The 16,336-nt window shown below is 38.5% G+C and overlaps 1 protein-coding gene across 1 annotated transcript in view; it reads right to left on the bottom strand.

Annotated features, from left to right (window-relative positions):
- POT1 (protection of telomeres 1) overlaps window positions 1-16,336 on the bottom strand; it is a 95,718-nt gene that overhangs the window by 65,693 nt on the left and 13,689 nt on the right. The window contains exons 5-7 of the mRNA XM_001508129.5: window positions 10,312-10,422; window positions 8,262-8,309; window positions 7,278-7,392 (exon numbers count right to left, since the gene is read on the bottom strand). Coding sequence (XP_001508179.3) covers window positions 7,278-7,392; window positions 8,262-8,309; window positions 10,312-10,422 — 274 coding nt within the window. The remainder of the gene's footprint in view (window positions 1-7,277; window positions 7,393-8,261; window positions 8,310-10,311; window positions 10,423-16,336) is intronic.

Here is a 16,336-nt window from a genome sequence, read left to right on the forward strand (position 1 = left end):
AAGGAATTTTATGATGTTTATAATTTGCTTGTACACATTCTCCCTTCTGGATTTTCACAAAACCCGAATTAATTTTGCTGAAATAAAATCCAACTGGGAATAGTAATACAGAAAGTAATTGCTTTTAAACCTCAGCTGCTCCTCTAACCACCCATCTTGAACAGCTAATGATTTTGTAAATTTTATCCAATAAATTATTGGTAAGATCTTGGATTATTGTAACATTCACAAGACTTTGAACTGTAATTTACAAAAAAATGTTTCTCATTCCTTCTTCCATGTTATTTTCTTGAAGAATTATCACAAAATTAGGTCATTTGCAGATGGAAGTGAAAGAATGTATCACTAATTAATTATTCAGAGGAAGAAAGGCTTCCTGGCATGACACATAAGAACCATTTAAATTAACGAAATGGGAAGATGTTTTTAAGCCACCTAGGGATGAAGTCTATTATGCTATATAGAGAGGTGATTAATTATACACCTCACAGAGCAACAGAAGAGACAACACTTTTGGATGGAATTGAGATAGTAGTTAGCATTTATGCAGCATTTTAAGGGTTCAAAGAACTTTAGAAACATTAATGAGAGCAAACAATCTATCTGCGAGGTAGGAATTCATAAGTATTATGCAGCCCATTCAGTGAAACACATTGATATGTAGATTATGTCATTTGACTAGGGCCTCCAGACAGAGGCCCACTGAAGGCTCTGTTTACACCAAAATACATTTTTTTTCCTTTGGCTCCCCTAACACCTTCAGAAATAGGTACTACTCTGCCACATAAATAATGTTTCCTGACTTTCTACAGAAAACCAAACATTTAAAGATATAGGAGATGCAGTACAGATAGAAGGAAAATAGAACAGGATTGCAGACTACCTCAGTTAAGAAGGGCTGAGGCAAGGAATCCCCTCTCAGGGTCACACCTAGAGAGTTTCTACTACTCTATCAATCTTAACTATGGGAGGGAGAGTCAAGCACAGGCATACCATTCCATTCCTAGCTTGGTCAGAGGCTAGCAAGTGGAAGGCAATCTGCTACAAGTGGAAGGCAATCTGCTACAAGTCAAAACTCACCCGTACTGGGCAGCAGAGGCATGGGAGAGAATCGAGGGTGGAGACTCAGGTTTACTGCGGAAGAAGGCAATGGCAAACCACTTCCGTATTTTTACCAAGAAAACTCTATGAATACACTACCAGAACAACTGCAGATGGAGATGGGGCGTTCTGGGAGATCGGTGTTCATGGTGTCACCAAGTGTTGGAGACTAAGACAACACAAGAGGCAAGGAAACAGTTTTGGCTTTAATCACTAGCCTGATCTGGTTGAGAAAACATCACAGTTTGTATTAACACCTGTGACACACTGGGGTTCAAGTAGTAGGCTATTTAGATCCCCAGTGGCCAGAAAAATGGGCTCCGGGAAACAGTATCCAACATATCCAATAACGGGTGTAAATTCTAACAGTTCACCAAAAGTGTTTTAGAAATATAATTACTTGCATGATTGCCACACTTTTAAGATAACTTTTGCAACTCAGAAATAGGGGAGGAGCTATTGCCAAGGAATTAGATCTACCAATAAGAGGAGCAGGAGAAAAAAGGAGAGAAAAATGAAGGGAGAAGCAAACGAATGGGAAAAGGGCATCCATTATTATTTCAGTCCCCTAAGTGTTGCATACAAAAAGTCCTCAATGAATTCTTGTAAACCCTCCCAATCCTCCCTTTCCTTCCTATCTCTGCACTCATGATTTAGAAAAAAAGAACACTTCAGAGCAATAGCCTCTATCCCAGGCTTTCAGAATCGGTGTCCCTTCCTATCCAAGCACGTGCTGCTATCGATTCCTTACCAAAATAATCATTTATTCTCTCCTCAACAATAGGGGGGAGAGGGAGGGAGAGAGAGTACGTGGTGATCAATTATAAGAGTAACAATAATACAGCATATGAAAAATACCTTATGGTAGAGCATGTGAAAGGCATCATTTCAGTTCGCTCCAAATTCCTTTTTTCTTGTGTGAATTTGTGTAAGATCCTTAATGCACTTTTTATTGATTTTTATTTCTTATTTTCTGGGACAACTTGAAGCATTGTGGGCTAGGTACTACTGAATTTATGCTGGCTTGAGTTAGCTCGATATGAGCTTGAAGGCAGTTAAAAATAAGCTTCTTTAGCCCGCTGGCTGAGTGTTCATCTCTGGAAGGAATGACTTGGGCTGTACTGCCACCAAATTTTTTCCCATTAATTTATTGTGTATAAACTACGTAATGCCCTCCAGTTCTGCATTAGGAACTTGTCTGTACCAAAAACAATTGCCTCCAAATTCAATATAGTTTCATTTGATCTGCCTCTGTGAGTCACAGCTCCAAAATTATGTCACTGAAGGCCACAGAGTGCACCCTAAAAAAAATGACCAAACTATCCTTGACTTTTGAATACATTATCATTCAGATTGAATGAATGCACATTTAAATAGGCTGACATAAGTAAACAAAAGATAGTTGGGCCATATTCCCTGGAAAAATGTGTTTTATGGCAAAAGAAAAACATTTTATAGAAAGCAGGGAGATACTGCAGTGAACTGATAGAAGGCTAAGGAAAATTTAAAAAAGGCAATGAAATAATAAAATAAGGACCAAGATTAACTGTCTGCCCCTGTGCTATTGCAAACTCCAGTAAATATCAGCCTACACTTAATAACTTTGTGTTGCCCTTGTAAAGTGCAACTATTAATAGCAAAAAGATATTAAAAACTAATTTTACCAATGCAATGACAGAAAATATCTCAAGTCAGAAACCATTCTAATGAAATCCAGTGCTGACTTACTCTACTGAGCAGAACCCAGTAGTCACCCTAGATGTCATTACAAAATACAAAATGTCAAACTATACCTGACATGAAAAGCTAGGGGCTTGTCACACAAATGTGACCAACCCTCAAATGACTGATTCATCTCTTACATCACATTACCACCTTCTAGAGGGGATGGAGAGAAGAGTTCTTAGAACAACGATATGTCCCCTCACTTCATGCAATGCCTTATACTGATTCTGTGTCAGGGTTAGACTACATTTTACACTAATGACACGTAGAAGCTAAACATCCAACTACTTCGTAATTAGTACTTTGAATTAAGGATGCACGAAAATGGGAAGGAAAGAGTGAACTAGAGACAAAGAGGTGAGTGTGTGTGTGGGGGGGGAGAGAGAGAGAGAGAGAGAGAGAGAGAGAAAATGGTTCCATCCATCTTGTGGTGCTCCAGTCAAATGGCCACTGCACAATGGCTGACAGCCTATGCTCAACAATGTGACAACTTCAGCTTTACAACTCAGCCTGACCAAGGAGTTCATGACCTTCACCAGGACCCTTCTGCTCACTTTTCCAAAAGCAAAAGCCCCAACTGTGTTGGGCCATGAATCCATCAATCAACTTACTTTATTTATTGTTTACTGTGTGCAGAGCATTGTACTAAGTGCTTGGGAGAGTACAATACAACAGAGTTGGTAGACATATCCCTTACCCACAAGGAGTTTACAGTCTAGAGGAGGTTCTAGTGAAAGCAGACTAAAGGGAGAATAAATACTGGGAAGGGTGAGGTAAGGGGGAGAGAGATGACTAGACATGACATATTAAAGAGCATGCCCACTCTTGGGCAAAATCTGTTCTTTAAGAAACTACATTACTGCAATATGATTAAGACTAATTAAGACTTCTAAAGAATAATCCTCCAACTAGCTCCTCTGCAGGCCAATGCATGATCAAAAAATATTAACAATTTACTTCAAGAGACAACTGATTCTAAAATATGAGGGTCTGAAAAACCTTTTAGACCACATTTGTACTGGTTAAATAAAGTGTTCTATTGATAAATAGAAAGTCTTTGCTAGACCAACTTCTAAAAAGGCACCCTGTTTCTTTTTTTTTAATAAAATAACACATTGGCTATGACCACCATCAGTTTCAGTATAGCAGTTTTTTCCCATTTCCAAATAAAGCGTTAACATATGTATAATATCTCCACTGACTCCCATACCATTGCTGACTTGCAGCTTCCCCTGCTGAAAATGCATTCATTCGTTCATTCAATCAAATTTATTGAAGGCTTACTGTGTGCAGAGCACTGTACTAAGTGCTTGGGAAGTGCTTGTGCTTGGCAACAAACAGACAATCCCTACCCAACAACAGGCTCACAGTCTAGAAGTGAGGAGACAGACAACAAAGCAAAACAAGTAGACACACATATATTTGTTACGTAGAAATGCATATAGGATTGCCAGTAGAAAGGCACCACGACTACCACCTTAAGGACCTAGAGAAAAAAAATAATAGTATTAAGTACTTACTACATGGCAAATACTTTGCTAAGCACTGGGGAAGCAGCAAGACAGTCAGATTACATATAGCTCTGGTCTACAAAAGGCTTGTGGACACATGGGATGGGAGGGAGGATGAATGAAGGGAGCAAATCAAGGTGACGCAGAAGGAAATGGGAGAAGAGGAGAGGAGGGCTTAGTCAGGGAAGGCCTCTTGGAAAAGATGTGCCGCTATAAGGATTTGAAGAGGGGAAGGGCAATTATCCATGTGACATGAGGAAGGAGGACATTCCAGGCCAGAGGTAGGACATGGGCAAGAGATAAGCAGCGAGACAGATAAGATCGAGGCACAGTGAGAAGGTTAGCATTAGAGGAATGAAGAGTGTGGCCTGGGTTGTTGTAGGAGAATAGCTAGTTGAGGTAGGAGGGGGCAATGGGATTCTATGCTTTGAAGCCAATGGTGAAGAGTTTTATTTTCAAATAGTTTTCAAATATTACAACCATCCCAAATCCTTCTCAGACCTTAAAATATGGTGGATGACACGCAGATCTACCTATGTGCTCTCCATTTCAAACCACCCTCTCCACCTATTACTCACTAAATGACTCATCACAGATTTTATTAAGAGGTCTAAACAAAATGTATAAATACACACACACACACATTCCCTCCCCTCCCTTAACCATCAAATTTTAAAGTCTAAGAATAAACTTTGGGAAGTTCTAACATTTGAAAACTATCCGGATGGCCTCCTTAGTAACTCTGACAAGCACTGCACTTATTCACTCATTGCTATTTAAACTAATGTATTTTGAAATTGTGAGTAAAATAATGCATCTACCTATTTTAACATCACAATGATCTCGTACAGTGTAATACATCAGTGATAAGGCTAATTACATTAAAATTCCTTAAAAATTAGTTTAGCTGTGGTTTTAGGTATGAGGGACACAGCAGAACCATTAAAATAATGAAATTTAATTCACTGTCTTCTGTTTCACTCCCTCCTTTCCAAGAATGATCAGTAAAAGCGTTTAAGGATCTTGATACTTCCATTTTACTTCTCTCCAAAAGGTGAAAACTGCAGCAGAGTGATTTGCTTAAACTTATTACACAAGTGAAGAGTTTACAATTAAACCAGATTACTCAACTAGCATATCAATCTGATGCTTTTAACATCATGTCTGAAGAACTATTTGACATCAGAAGTAGCAATTTAATCTCCATCTTGGAATACATTCAATATAAACTATTTGTGATTCAATTGTGAGCTAACAAAAGACATATAAATGATGTCTATTTGCCATGAAGGGTCAATCATAAGAGAACAGACAAGATAAACTCAAGTTTCTGCTACTTAGGATGAATTATCCTACAATTCTTTCCTCAGGAAACAATACAAAATTACATCCGCCCAAAATACAATCTATAAATCAAAAATTTTTGCTAAAGTAATTTTAAAAGAAATTTCCAAAACTTGGTAACCTTTATTTTTAGACTTAATTTCAATTTTGGGAAGACTCTCCCCTTCCCCACATCATTGTACAGTATGTTCTAATGAACACAATTTGGAATTTAACTCAAAACATAAAAAAATACCACTTTTCTTTACATAATATAAAACAGCAGCCGCTCCAGCTTACTGTTCTAAATTTATTCTTGTTCTTTTCTATTACAGCACTGAAATGATCGATCTTAAAAGTACAAAATCAGGGCTACTTGTTCTACTTTGTTGAGGCATTCGCTGCTAACAGAACTTGACTTCCTCAATACAAATGAAAAGTAGCCCCAAAAAAAGACTTAAGGAAGGCTTAAAGCCCAAAGATCACTGGTTTATCGACACTATCAAGTAGCTCAACATCATACAATGTATTACAGTTATCAATACACATGGATAATGACACTGTTGACGTATTTTAATTTAGGGTCTCCAGAGGACTAAAAATATATGTTACAATTTCTGAACTAGCAGATGGCCCACTTCCAGCTCTGGATGCCTCACTAAATGATCACCTCCATTTGAACCTAGCTGACATCTATCTTTAGAACCTTGTGGTTTGTATTTTCTGACATATATTATGGCATCTGAAAAAAACACCCTAAAACATTTTATGTCTTTCCTAACCGGTTGCAAACTTAGATTCAATATAAATTAGAGTTAAATCTGTCACCAGGTTTGAATCTTAGATACTCTTTAAGAGAAAACTTTTCCACAGGAAGCTTCTTGGAGCATTGTTTTTCTCCCACTCCATATTAGTCTAAATCTTTCACTTCTCTGTTTTGTTTTGGCAACACAAATTGTAAAAAAAGTTTTGATGACATTTTTCACAGAGCATGGTTAGTTCCCTTGTAAATACCATAAAAGCTGACACCAATATGCTCAGATTATATAATTGCAAGGTATGAGTTGGCCACTGATAGACTCAGATATAGAATGATATGGCTGGAAGGGATTTGGGAACAATCTGGTTGGTCTCCTTGACTTAACTCAATTTAGTCTAAACCATTTAAGCATATAGCAATTTATCTACAACTCAAGGAAATAGGATATTTTTAACTTAGACTGTGAGCCACAAGTGGGACAGGGACTGTGTTCAACCTGATAAACTTACACCCATCCCAGTGCGTAAAATAGTGCTTTACACATAGTAAGCATTTAACCAATACCATTAAAAAAAGAAAAGTTGGAAAAATATTTCAACAAAGTCATAACTGCTCACTGTGGGCAGAGAATGTATCTACAACTCAGTTGTACTGTGCTATCCCAAGCGCTTAGCACAGAGCTCTGTACATAATAAGCACTCAATAAATACCAATGATGATTATCATCATCATAAATATTGCTGACTATAAGTATTGAATTCTTGATGAGTACACAACTATAATACATCTGAAATTTAACTCCAGCAAAGACATAAAGAAGATAAAAACTTTTTATAAAAATCCAGTGTGATACCTACCAGTTCCTTTGCTTCGATATGGGGGCTTGAAAAACTTCACAATTCCATAGATGTTGACTACTGTTCCACCTTTAAGTTGATTAAGAGGTGTGTATGTATATTTGGGCGCCACTGCCTAGGGAAGGAAATGCAATGGCTTAGTAGTTTCAATGTTTACAATGAGGTGTATTTTTTTAAGCACTGTCTCTGAGGAATAGCCAAAATCTTTGTTCATTCAGTATTTCCAAAGGAATAAAATTAAATATATCCTCAATACAGCTTTTCTGATACACCAAAGTTCAAATTTTCTTGGCCACTGCAGCCGTTTCAAAATTTGGCACAATCTAGCAAAAGGAAATCACCATCACCTTGCCCTCAGTTTGTAGCTACTGACTCCATAATCACATAGCCAGACAATTAGATTCACTTAACTTCACTGAGAATTAGATACCATTTTGCCAAAGAAGAATGAACACATAAATGTAAATATGTATTTATATGAATAAATACTTTCCCAAAATGTAACATCTGCAAAAAGCCACCTGCCCTGAACAGTGCTTGAAAGTCAGGTTTTGAGATAGACCATTCGCCAAGGTGAATATAAAATAAAATGCATTTGTTTTACATATTTATTTATTTGGAGGTTAGCTATTATTATTCAACTGCATGTAAGCTCCCTCTAGACTGTAAGGTCATTGTGGGCAAGGAATGTCTGTACTCTCCCAAGGGCTTAGTACAATGCTCTGCACACAATATGCACTCAATGAATAAATAGGATTGAGCATCTGACATCGTTTGGCTTAAATGATTTAGTTTAAAAAATGTACATGTTATTTCACCAGAACAGAGGGAAATGACAGCTTAAGTTTTCTAGGTTCATTGAAAAACTGCAATAAAAGATTCTGTATTTGAAACCCTTGGTTATAGGAAAATGTTCTATTTATTTTCTACCTCATATAAATCTAAAAGTACATGAATCTAAAATAACTGTGAAGATAAACTCACCAAAGATGTAGCTTCTGGCGGAGTATCAATCCCCGATTTAATATAAACCTATAAAATATAGAGCAGCTGTCTATAAAGAAATGTGGTGAAAATGATTATCCAGTACCTGCTTTTTAATTCTTTAAAGTTATTTCCTAATAGTATGCTTCCCTCCTACTTAGTCTGTGAACCCCATGAGCTCACAACCTTATTTTCTTGTACCAACCCAGCTCTTGGTACAGTGCTTGATGCACAGTAAGTGGATGACGACAGATGAACTTGGTTCCAAGTGATGAGGTCTGAGAATCTGGGCAAATGTGAGAGTCATATGCAAAGAGTACATGCAGACTCCATTTATGGACTACATGATTGCAGCACAGTGCTGATTTTGAGCCATGTAACCAAAACCCAGCAGTCAGTTGTGAAAAACATATAGGAATGTCAGGAATAATGAAAATCATTCAAGGCAGGTAAAGATAACTTTGAATAAATAGCTTGACTGTTCAAGAATGAGATCAAGAAAAATAAAATGGGAACAGAGTCGCAGATTGCAAGACACTTCAAAACAATTAGTACATCCATTTACTGCGCAGAGAGCCACCTGCCCGGGGAAGCAGCGTGGCTGGGGAAGCAGCGTGGCTCAATGGAAAGAGCCTGGGCTTCGGAGTCAGAGGTCATGGGTTCGACTCCCAGCTCTGCCATTTGTCTGTTGTGTGACTGTAGGCAAGTCACTTCACTTCTCTGAGCCTCAGTTACCTCATCTGTAAAATGGGGATTAAGTGTGAGCCTCACCACGTGGGACAACCTGATTACCCTATATCTACCCCAGCGCTTAGAACAGTGCTCTGCATATAGTAAGCGCTTAACAAATAACATTATTAGTATTAGTATTAGAACTGCCCTATTTCAAAATACTGAATTCAGAGTGATTCTGAAAAATGAAGAAAGTTCTGTGGAAAACGAAATGAAATTCAATAGGTACAAATTTATATATTTAAGTAGAGAAGCTAAAAACCAAAAGGCATAAATAAATTTGAGAAAAGGCTCAACTAGGTACAACTGTGATAGAACAAGAGCTAGGAGACATGAAATGAACTGCTAAGCTTTAAAAACAGCTAATATGATCTTGTAATGTATTAACAAGGGTATGCCCAAGAAGCAAATCCTGCAATTCTTGATCATTATTGTACTGGATAAGGAAGTGCACTATATTCAGTCTGGGTCTAAAAATGTTTAGATAAATTTGGAGAAACTGGAGAACCACAGAGCAACAAGATTAAAAAAATAGAAACAGAACTTTTGAGTAATGGTTAAAATAATTTGAGAGCTATTTACCTGGAAAAGAGGTGCATTATAGGTACCTGAATCACCGCCTTTCAGTTCTTGGAAGTAGCATGGCCTAAAGGAAAGATCACGGGCCTGGGAATTATAGGACCTGGGTTCTGATTCCAGCTGTACAACTTGCCTGCTGTGTGACCCTGGGCAAGTCACTTCCCCGCTCTGTGCCTCACTTTCCTAACCTGTAAAATAAAGATTAAATCCTGCTCCCTCCTGGATGGTGAGTCCCATATGGAACAGGGATTGTGTCTGACCGATTATCTTGAACATCCCACTCTATGAATTTGTCAGCATCCGCCAGAAAGTGCTTAACAAATACCAGAATTATTGGTATTACTACTAGTACTGTTACTGTTGTTATGATAAGGACAATGCCGAAAGATTTTTTCTGTTTAAACAGGGAAAGAGCAAGACGTTACCGGTTTAAATTGCAGAAGAGATTTAGGTAGACATAAGAATTGCTTACTTTTAAATATGATTAAATATTAGGTGACTACCAAGCCTAAGGTAGTCTAAGTATCTAGAATAGAAATGTCTCACGGAATAATCAGCGATAACCTCTCAGGTCAAGAGCAAGTCAAATGTGCTCATTTTCAACTACTCCAAAATCTCGACACATTGAATGTAGTTAGTTCAGCCAGACTGTTTTATCTCTGAAGTTCCCTGAAATGTTCACTTTCACTTGCAAATTAGTCAGTCACTTTAATTAAAACTGAAATATCTGCATACTTACATAAACAACTGATCCAATATCTTCAGATACTTCCAAGTGAAGACTGTGTCTGTCATCTTTGCTTGTGGAGGAGGATTCAGCCAAATCAAATCCAGTCACCACAAGAACATCCTGTGGAAAAAGAGTCTGTATTTTTAAAAATGAATATATATAAGGACCTACAATCTAAATCCTGTTCTGGATGAATTATTTTATTTAAAAGAACAAAAAGCAAACCACACCCACTCATATGAATCTGCACCTGTATATAATAGAAAAAATCTATTTGCTTTGAATTTCAATAGGTCAATAATCTGAAATTTTTCTTCTCTGAATTATCATCTTTGTACCTTTCCCCACTGTTCAGGGCAGTGCTCTGCAAAAGGCACTTAAACACAGTAAATTAAAAATACAGTATACCCCATTTCAATTTTGTTCCTTGCTAGCTCTTCTTTGCTGATTTTCAATTTAGGGGAGGAAACAAACTTCAATTTATAGAAAATGAATTTAACAACTTCAGTTTATACTCTCCCTTGTGCAAAAACCACCCCCAATTTAAAATTCCATATGGGCAGTGCCTAAAGTGATTAGCTGCTAATTTATTTTATAGAGGACATATTCCTAAGCACTCTTCCCTTTTCAGTGGCACTGATAACTATCCTGCCACAGTATTTTTTAACTTGTGGAAAATTGATCGGAAATCCGGGGACTATTGGGAGTTTCAAAGCAAGGCAGGGAAGAAAGGAGAGTCTGGATAAAGAATTAAAAGAACACTGCGTTATTTTAATGATTCCTGAAGTCTAGCTTGAATATGGTTAAACATACAAAACACATTATGGAACACTTCAAACCAACAATTCGTAAGTATATTATTCTAAAATTACATGTTGCTTGAAACTCAGTAACATAAGTTACAGACACAGTTCAAAAGTTATCCCTTTTCCTTTAAAAATCTTCTGATTATAAATGGATTCAAAGTTAAAGCAGATTATAAGAGAGAAGTTCTATGACAAAATTATAATTCAGATTTGTAATTTTAGGTGATTTTCTCTTCTGTCGAAAATTTCAACCATTAGGTCGTAAAGAAGCCATCTAATTAAACCTAAAATGGACAGCATAATATGGATTTAAATCCAAAATACATAGCAAACTGTGACCTCAATCTTGTAACCAATACAGCCCATTCTGCTTAAAAAATGCAAATACCTGATTTCCCAGGAATAACATCCTCCATTATCTGACAACTACTAATTAGCTGGCAGCACATCTATTCTGCTCTAATGACTACTTGTTAAAAACTAATTTAAACAGAAGAACATGTCTGTCATATGTCTGGTTAGGCAAGGTGCTACTGCCCTAGATTTTGCAACAGTTTTGTTCTTTCCATAAGTTTACTTTAAAAAGTGAGTACTGTTTTTTAAATGAAAATGTGAAATTTTCCTAAGAGTTTTCAAAAAGGACTGATGTGTGTAGTTGCCTTCAAATTTCCCTAATCAGATAAGCACATTTATTATCATATAATGTGATATCATGTCTTCGTGAGGTAGTATATTTCAGCACAAACCAAACGGACCTACACCAAGGGCAGAGCCCCACAAAGGCTAAGCCTGGGCCGTGGAATCTAGACTGTAAGCTGGTAGTGGACAGGGAATGTGTTGGCTGTGTTGTATTGTACTCTCTTCAAGCACTTAGCACAGTGCTCTACACAAAAAATACCACTGACTGACTGTTTCATGGAGCTGATGGGCTGGGTCAAGGTGGTGAGAAGCTAAACCCAGTTGAGGTTGAAGGGTTCTCCAATTTCCCACAACCTTCTCCCCCTCTCCATGTCAGATGAAGGGTGGGAGAATGTCATGGCACATCAAGGATGCATTTAGAGGCAGGGGCAGTGGATAAGCAGAAGCCAGAAGCAGGCCTGGGATGAATAGAAAGTGAACTGTGTCTCACTTCCACAGGATGCAGCCATATTTGTGGTTACTTTGCACCCTTGCAGTTTTCACCTGGACTACTGCAATACATTCCCAGCAATCGACAGTTGAAATCCCACCTGCACAGCGGTGTCCCCCGGAACTAAATCCGAACTCATTTTTGTTCAGCTGAGACTTGGCTAGGCCTTAGATTACTAGCCAGAGTGGGACTCCACTAAGAGGGCACAGTTTCAGAGACAACGTAATTCTGGCAGCATGCACTATACTGGGGCTGGGACTGAGTCTGTGTCTCATTGGTACACAGTGAGTAGCCTAAGTACCCTGTTAGCAAAGCTCAATACAGTGGTTACATGTGCCATAAGTGACAAAAGGAAAAAGTTGAACATTACAGAGTACTCAGAACAGTCGAAAGATGAATTTTAAAAAGTTAAAAGAATGATCATGTTCTAGAGGTATTATTTTTCACCACAAACATGATTCCAAGCATTGACCAGGATAAGGGGAATTTTTGTCTTCTGACAGTTATGACACCAGTGGTACAAATAACCCCTTTAACAGTGAAAACAGAATATTGATGGCAGTTCCAAACACCTCAAACAATAATACTAAGGGACAAAAGCAGGTCATCTTGTGAGAGCAAACACAAAACCTGTCGGCCCTGCTTCAGATTACTGAGTGAATAATGATTTTGCAGACTGGGCTTTGAACAATGAGCCTTTGTGCCAATCGCTGGATTAGTGACGAATGAGGAGTCTGAGTTCCTAAACGGAGAAGCAATATGTTGGCAAGATGAGGATAAAGTCTGGACATTTGCTTGAGAGAAAACTTAGAGAGAAATGAAAAATCAATATACCCAACATTTTCAACGAGTATCAGGATGGAGTTTTCTGTCCCATCTCATTTGTTTGGTGAAAGGTCACAAATAGCAAAGAGTCTAACACCTGGGTAAATGACATGTTTGAATATGAAAATTAAACTGAGCATAAATTCCATGTAGTATCTTTAAAGGCAAGAGGAAACACTTTGGTTAAGTTTAAAGAATTCACTTTGGTCGACATTTTTTAAGACACACTGCTATCATTAATCACTCAATGATATGTGAGTGCTTAAAGTGTGAAGACCATGATACTAAGCACTTGCAAGAGTACAATACAACAGAGTTGGTACATATATTCCCTCCCCAAAAGGAGCTTACAGTCTAGAAGGCAGAGACAGATGATAAAGCAAATTACAGAAATGTATATAAGTGTTACGGGTCTGAGAGGGGAGTGAATATCAAGTGCTTCAAGGGTACAGATCCAAGTGCATAGGGAACACAGAAGGGACAGGAAGAGGGGAGAGATGGGGATTAGTTGAGAAAGGCCTCTTGGAGGAGATGTGATTTTAATAAATAACTAGAGAAGCAGCGTGGCTCAGTGGAAAGAGCACGGACTTGGGAGTCAGAGGTCATGGGTTCGAATCCTGGATCTGCCACTTGTCAGCTGTGTGACTGTGGGAAAGTCACTTAACTTCTCTGTGCCTCACTTACCTCATCTGTAAAATGAGGATTAAGACTGTGAGCCTCACAAGGGACAACCTGATTACCCTGTATCTACCCCAGCGCTTAGAACAGTGCTCTGCACATAGTAAGTGCTTAACAAATACCAACATTATTAATAATAAGTCTTTGAAGGTGGGGAGAGTGTTACTCTGTCGTATATGAAGGGGAAGGGAGTTCCATGCTAGAGGGAGGATATGGGGGAAGGGGTCGGCAATGACAGAAACGAGACCACGGAACAGGGAGCAAGTTGGGGCTATAGAAGCAAAGTGTGTGGGCTGGTTTGTAATGGGAAATCAGTGAGGTAAGGTAGGAAAGGGTGAACTGGTTGAATACTTTAAAGCCCATAGTAAAGAGTTTCTGCTTGATGCAGAAGTGGATGGGAAAATCATGGAGGTTTTCGAGGAATGGGGAGATGTGGACCTACTATGGACCTGCCCTACTGAGAGCTCACCTCCTCCAAGAGGCCTTCCCAGACTGAGCTTCTCCTTTTCCCTCTGCTCCCCCTCCGCCCTCTGCTGCCTCCCCCTTCCCCCCTTCACCTCCCCTCAGCTAAGCCCCCTTTCCCTCTGCTCCTCCCCCTTCCCTTCCCCTCCCTTCCGCACTGTGCTCATTTGTATATATTTTTATTACCCTATTTTGTTAATGAGGTGTACATCCCCTTGATTCTATTTATTGTGATTATGTTGTCTTGTTTTTGTCCATCTCTCTCCCCCGATTAGACTGTAAGCCCGTCATTGGGCAGGGACTGTATCTGTTGCCAAATTGTACATTCCAAGTGCTTAGTACAGTGCTCTGCACATAGTAAGCATTCAATAAATACTATTGAATGAATGAGGATGGTGAGCCCGTTGTGGACAGGGATTGTCTCTATCTGTTGCAGAATTGTACTTCCCAAATGCTTAGTATAGTGTTTTGCACACAGTTAAGTGCTCAGTAAGTATGACTGAATGAATGTGGACTGAACTTATTTTAGAAAAATGATGCTGGCAGCAGAGTGAAGTAAGGACTGAAATAGGGGAGAAGGGAGGCAGGGAGATCAGTAAGGAGGGTAAGTAAATCAAGGTACTACCTATTCATGATCTTTCCTTTAAATGGAAGAGAGCCTAGTTTCAGTTTCAAACATTATGGGTCCACTTCTAGCTAACTCATGTCCACACTATAATTCTAGGTTATACTTATGGGCAGTCTGTTTAGGCAATGATTGAAATGAAACTGGACAATAGATGACTACGGAGGCAAAGACCACAATGTTTCTTCAATAGGACAACTCATCCCCCCAAATCAAATTCAAACAGTAAGCTGGAGCATTTTTATAGCTCTAACTAGGATGTGTGTCCAACAATGCGAGTAATCACAACAAGAATTAAAGTGACGCTTTCACTGTTTATAATGGAAGATGTGGTAGGAACGTATAATTGCAGGTGCCGAAAAGGAGCTTCTTTCCAATTTAGTCTCCTCCAGTACTTATGCAGATGATCTTCATCATGCGCAACTCATCCATGGAAAGTTCTGATAAACTCAGTCTGGATGCACCTGAATGGTCAAGGAACTTTCTAACATTCTGGCCAGCCAATGAGGAGGCCTGCTGAGTTACAAATTGAGAGTGGAATAAAAAATGCAGGCTTTGATATACTAGATAAATAGAGTGTGTAGCTAAGAATATGTCTTTGCTATGCTCAATCACTTCAATTGGTAAAAATGAGAGCGAATCGGGGAATCATCCCAAAGAAGTTTTATGTGGCTAGCCAAGAACTTCTAAATTTCTCTACTGCCACCAGTACCTTCTGAAAAGTGAGACAATCAGTTTCAACCCATAAAAGATAGCGGTGATTATATGTTTGAACTTTAGTGGGCTCCGGCTGATATTGTGAAGAATTACAAGGTGAAATTGAGGAAAAGAAAACAAAACTTCGAAACAACGTTGAATCCCCAAGAAGTAGAACGTACCAGAGTGAACTTCGAGATAAACACATTTTCTGGGAGTCGATAACCCATAATTAGAACAATAGGGGAGAAAAGCACCATCCAAAGCCTTCTAAAGAAAATTCAAATTTCTTGGCAACCTAACTCAAATGGAGCTATCGATAGCAGCTTTTGTGCCAAGACACTGTGAGAGTGCTACCAGAACAACCAAGAACAATAACCAGTGAAGCATATAAATCACTACATTTAACTCAGAAGCTCGGCAGGAAGAAAAAACAAAGATGGCACCACAAACTTGCTACAGCTTGGTCAATAGTCAATGCAGCTATAGGGATATAGGGAAAAATCCACAATTTTCTTTTAAGATTCAGTGGTGAGTACTTAAAAATGAGACAGCTATTTTTCTACTAAGACAGAATTACTGAGGTCCTCTGCAACTCCAGTCACTTTGGATGGTGAACTTAAGTCATTTGTTTGACTATCACTCCATCCTTTTTGTGCATCTCTCCATCTTTCCAGGACTATGTGATGGCTCGAAATAGCAGACTGTTTTAATAAACAGGATAGCATTCCACTATAAAGGAGATGCAAATCTACTTTCAATTCATTTCATCAAAGCTAGTACGAATATTGCTTTTCACCAATCATGTTTTCA

Source organism: Ornithorhynchus anatinus, chromosome 10, assembly GCF_004115215.2.
Source record: "Ornithorhynchus anatinus isolate Pmale09 chromosome 10, mOrnAna1.pri.v4, whole genome shotgun sequence".
Taxonomy (NCBI): Eukaryota; Metazoa; Chordata; class Mammalia; order Monotremata; family Ornithorhynchidae; genus Ornithorhynchus; species Ornithorhynchus anatinus.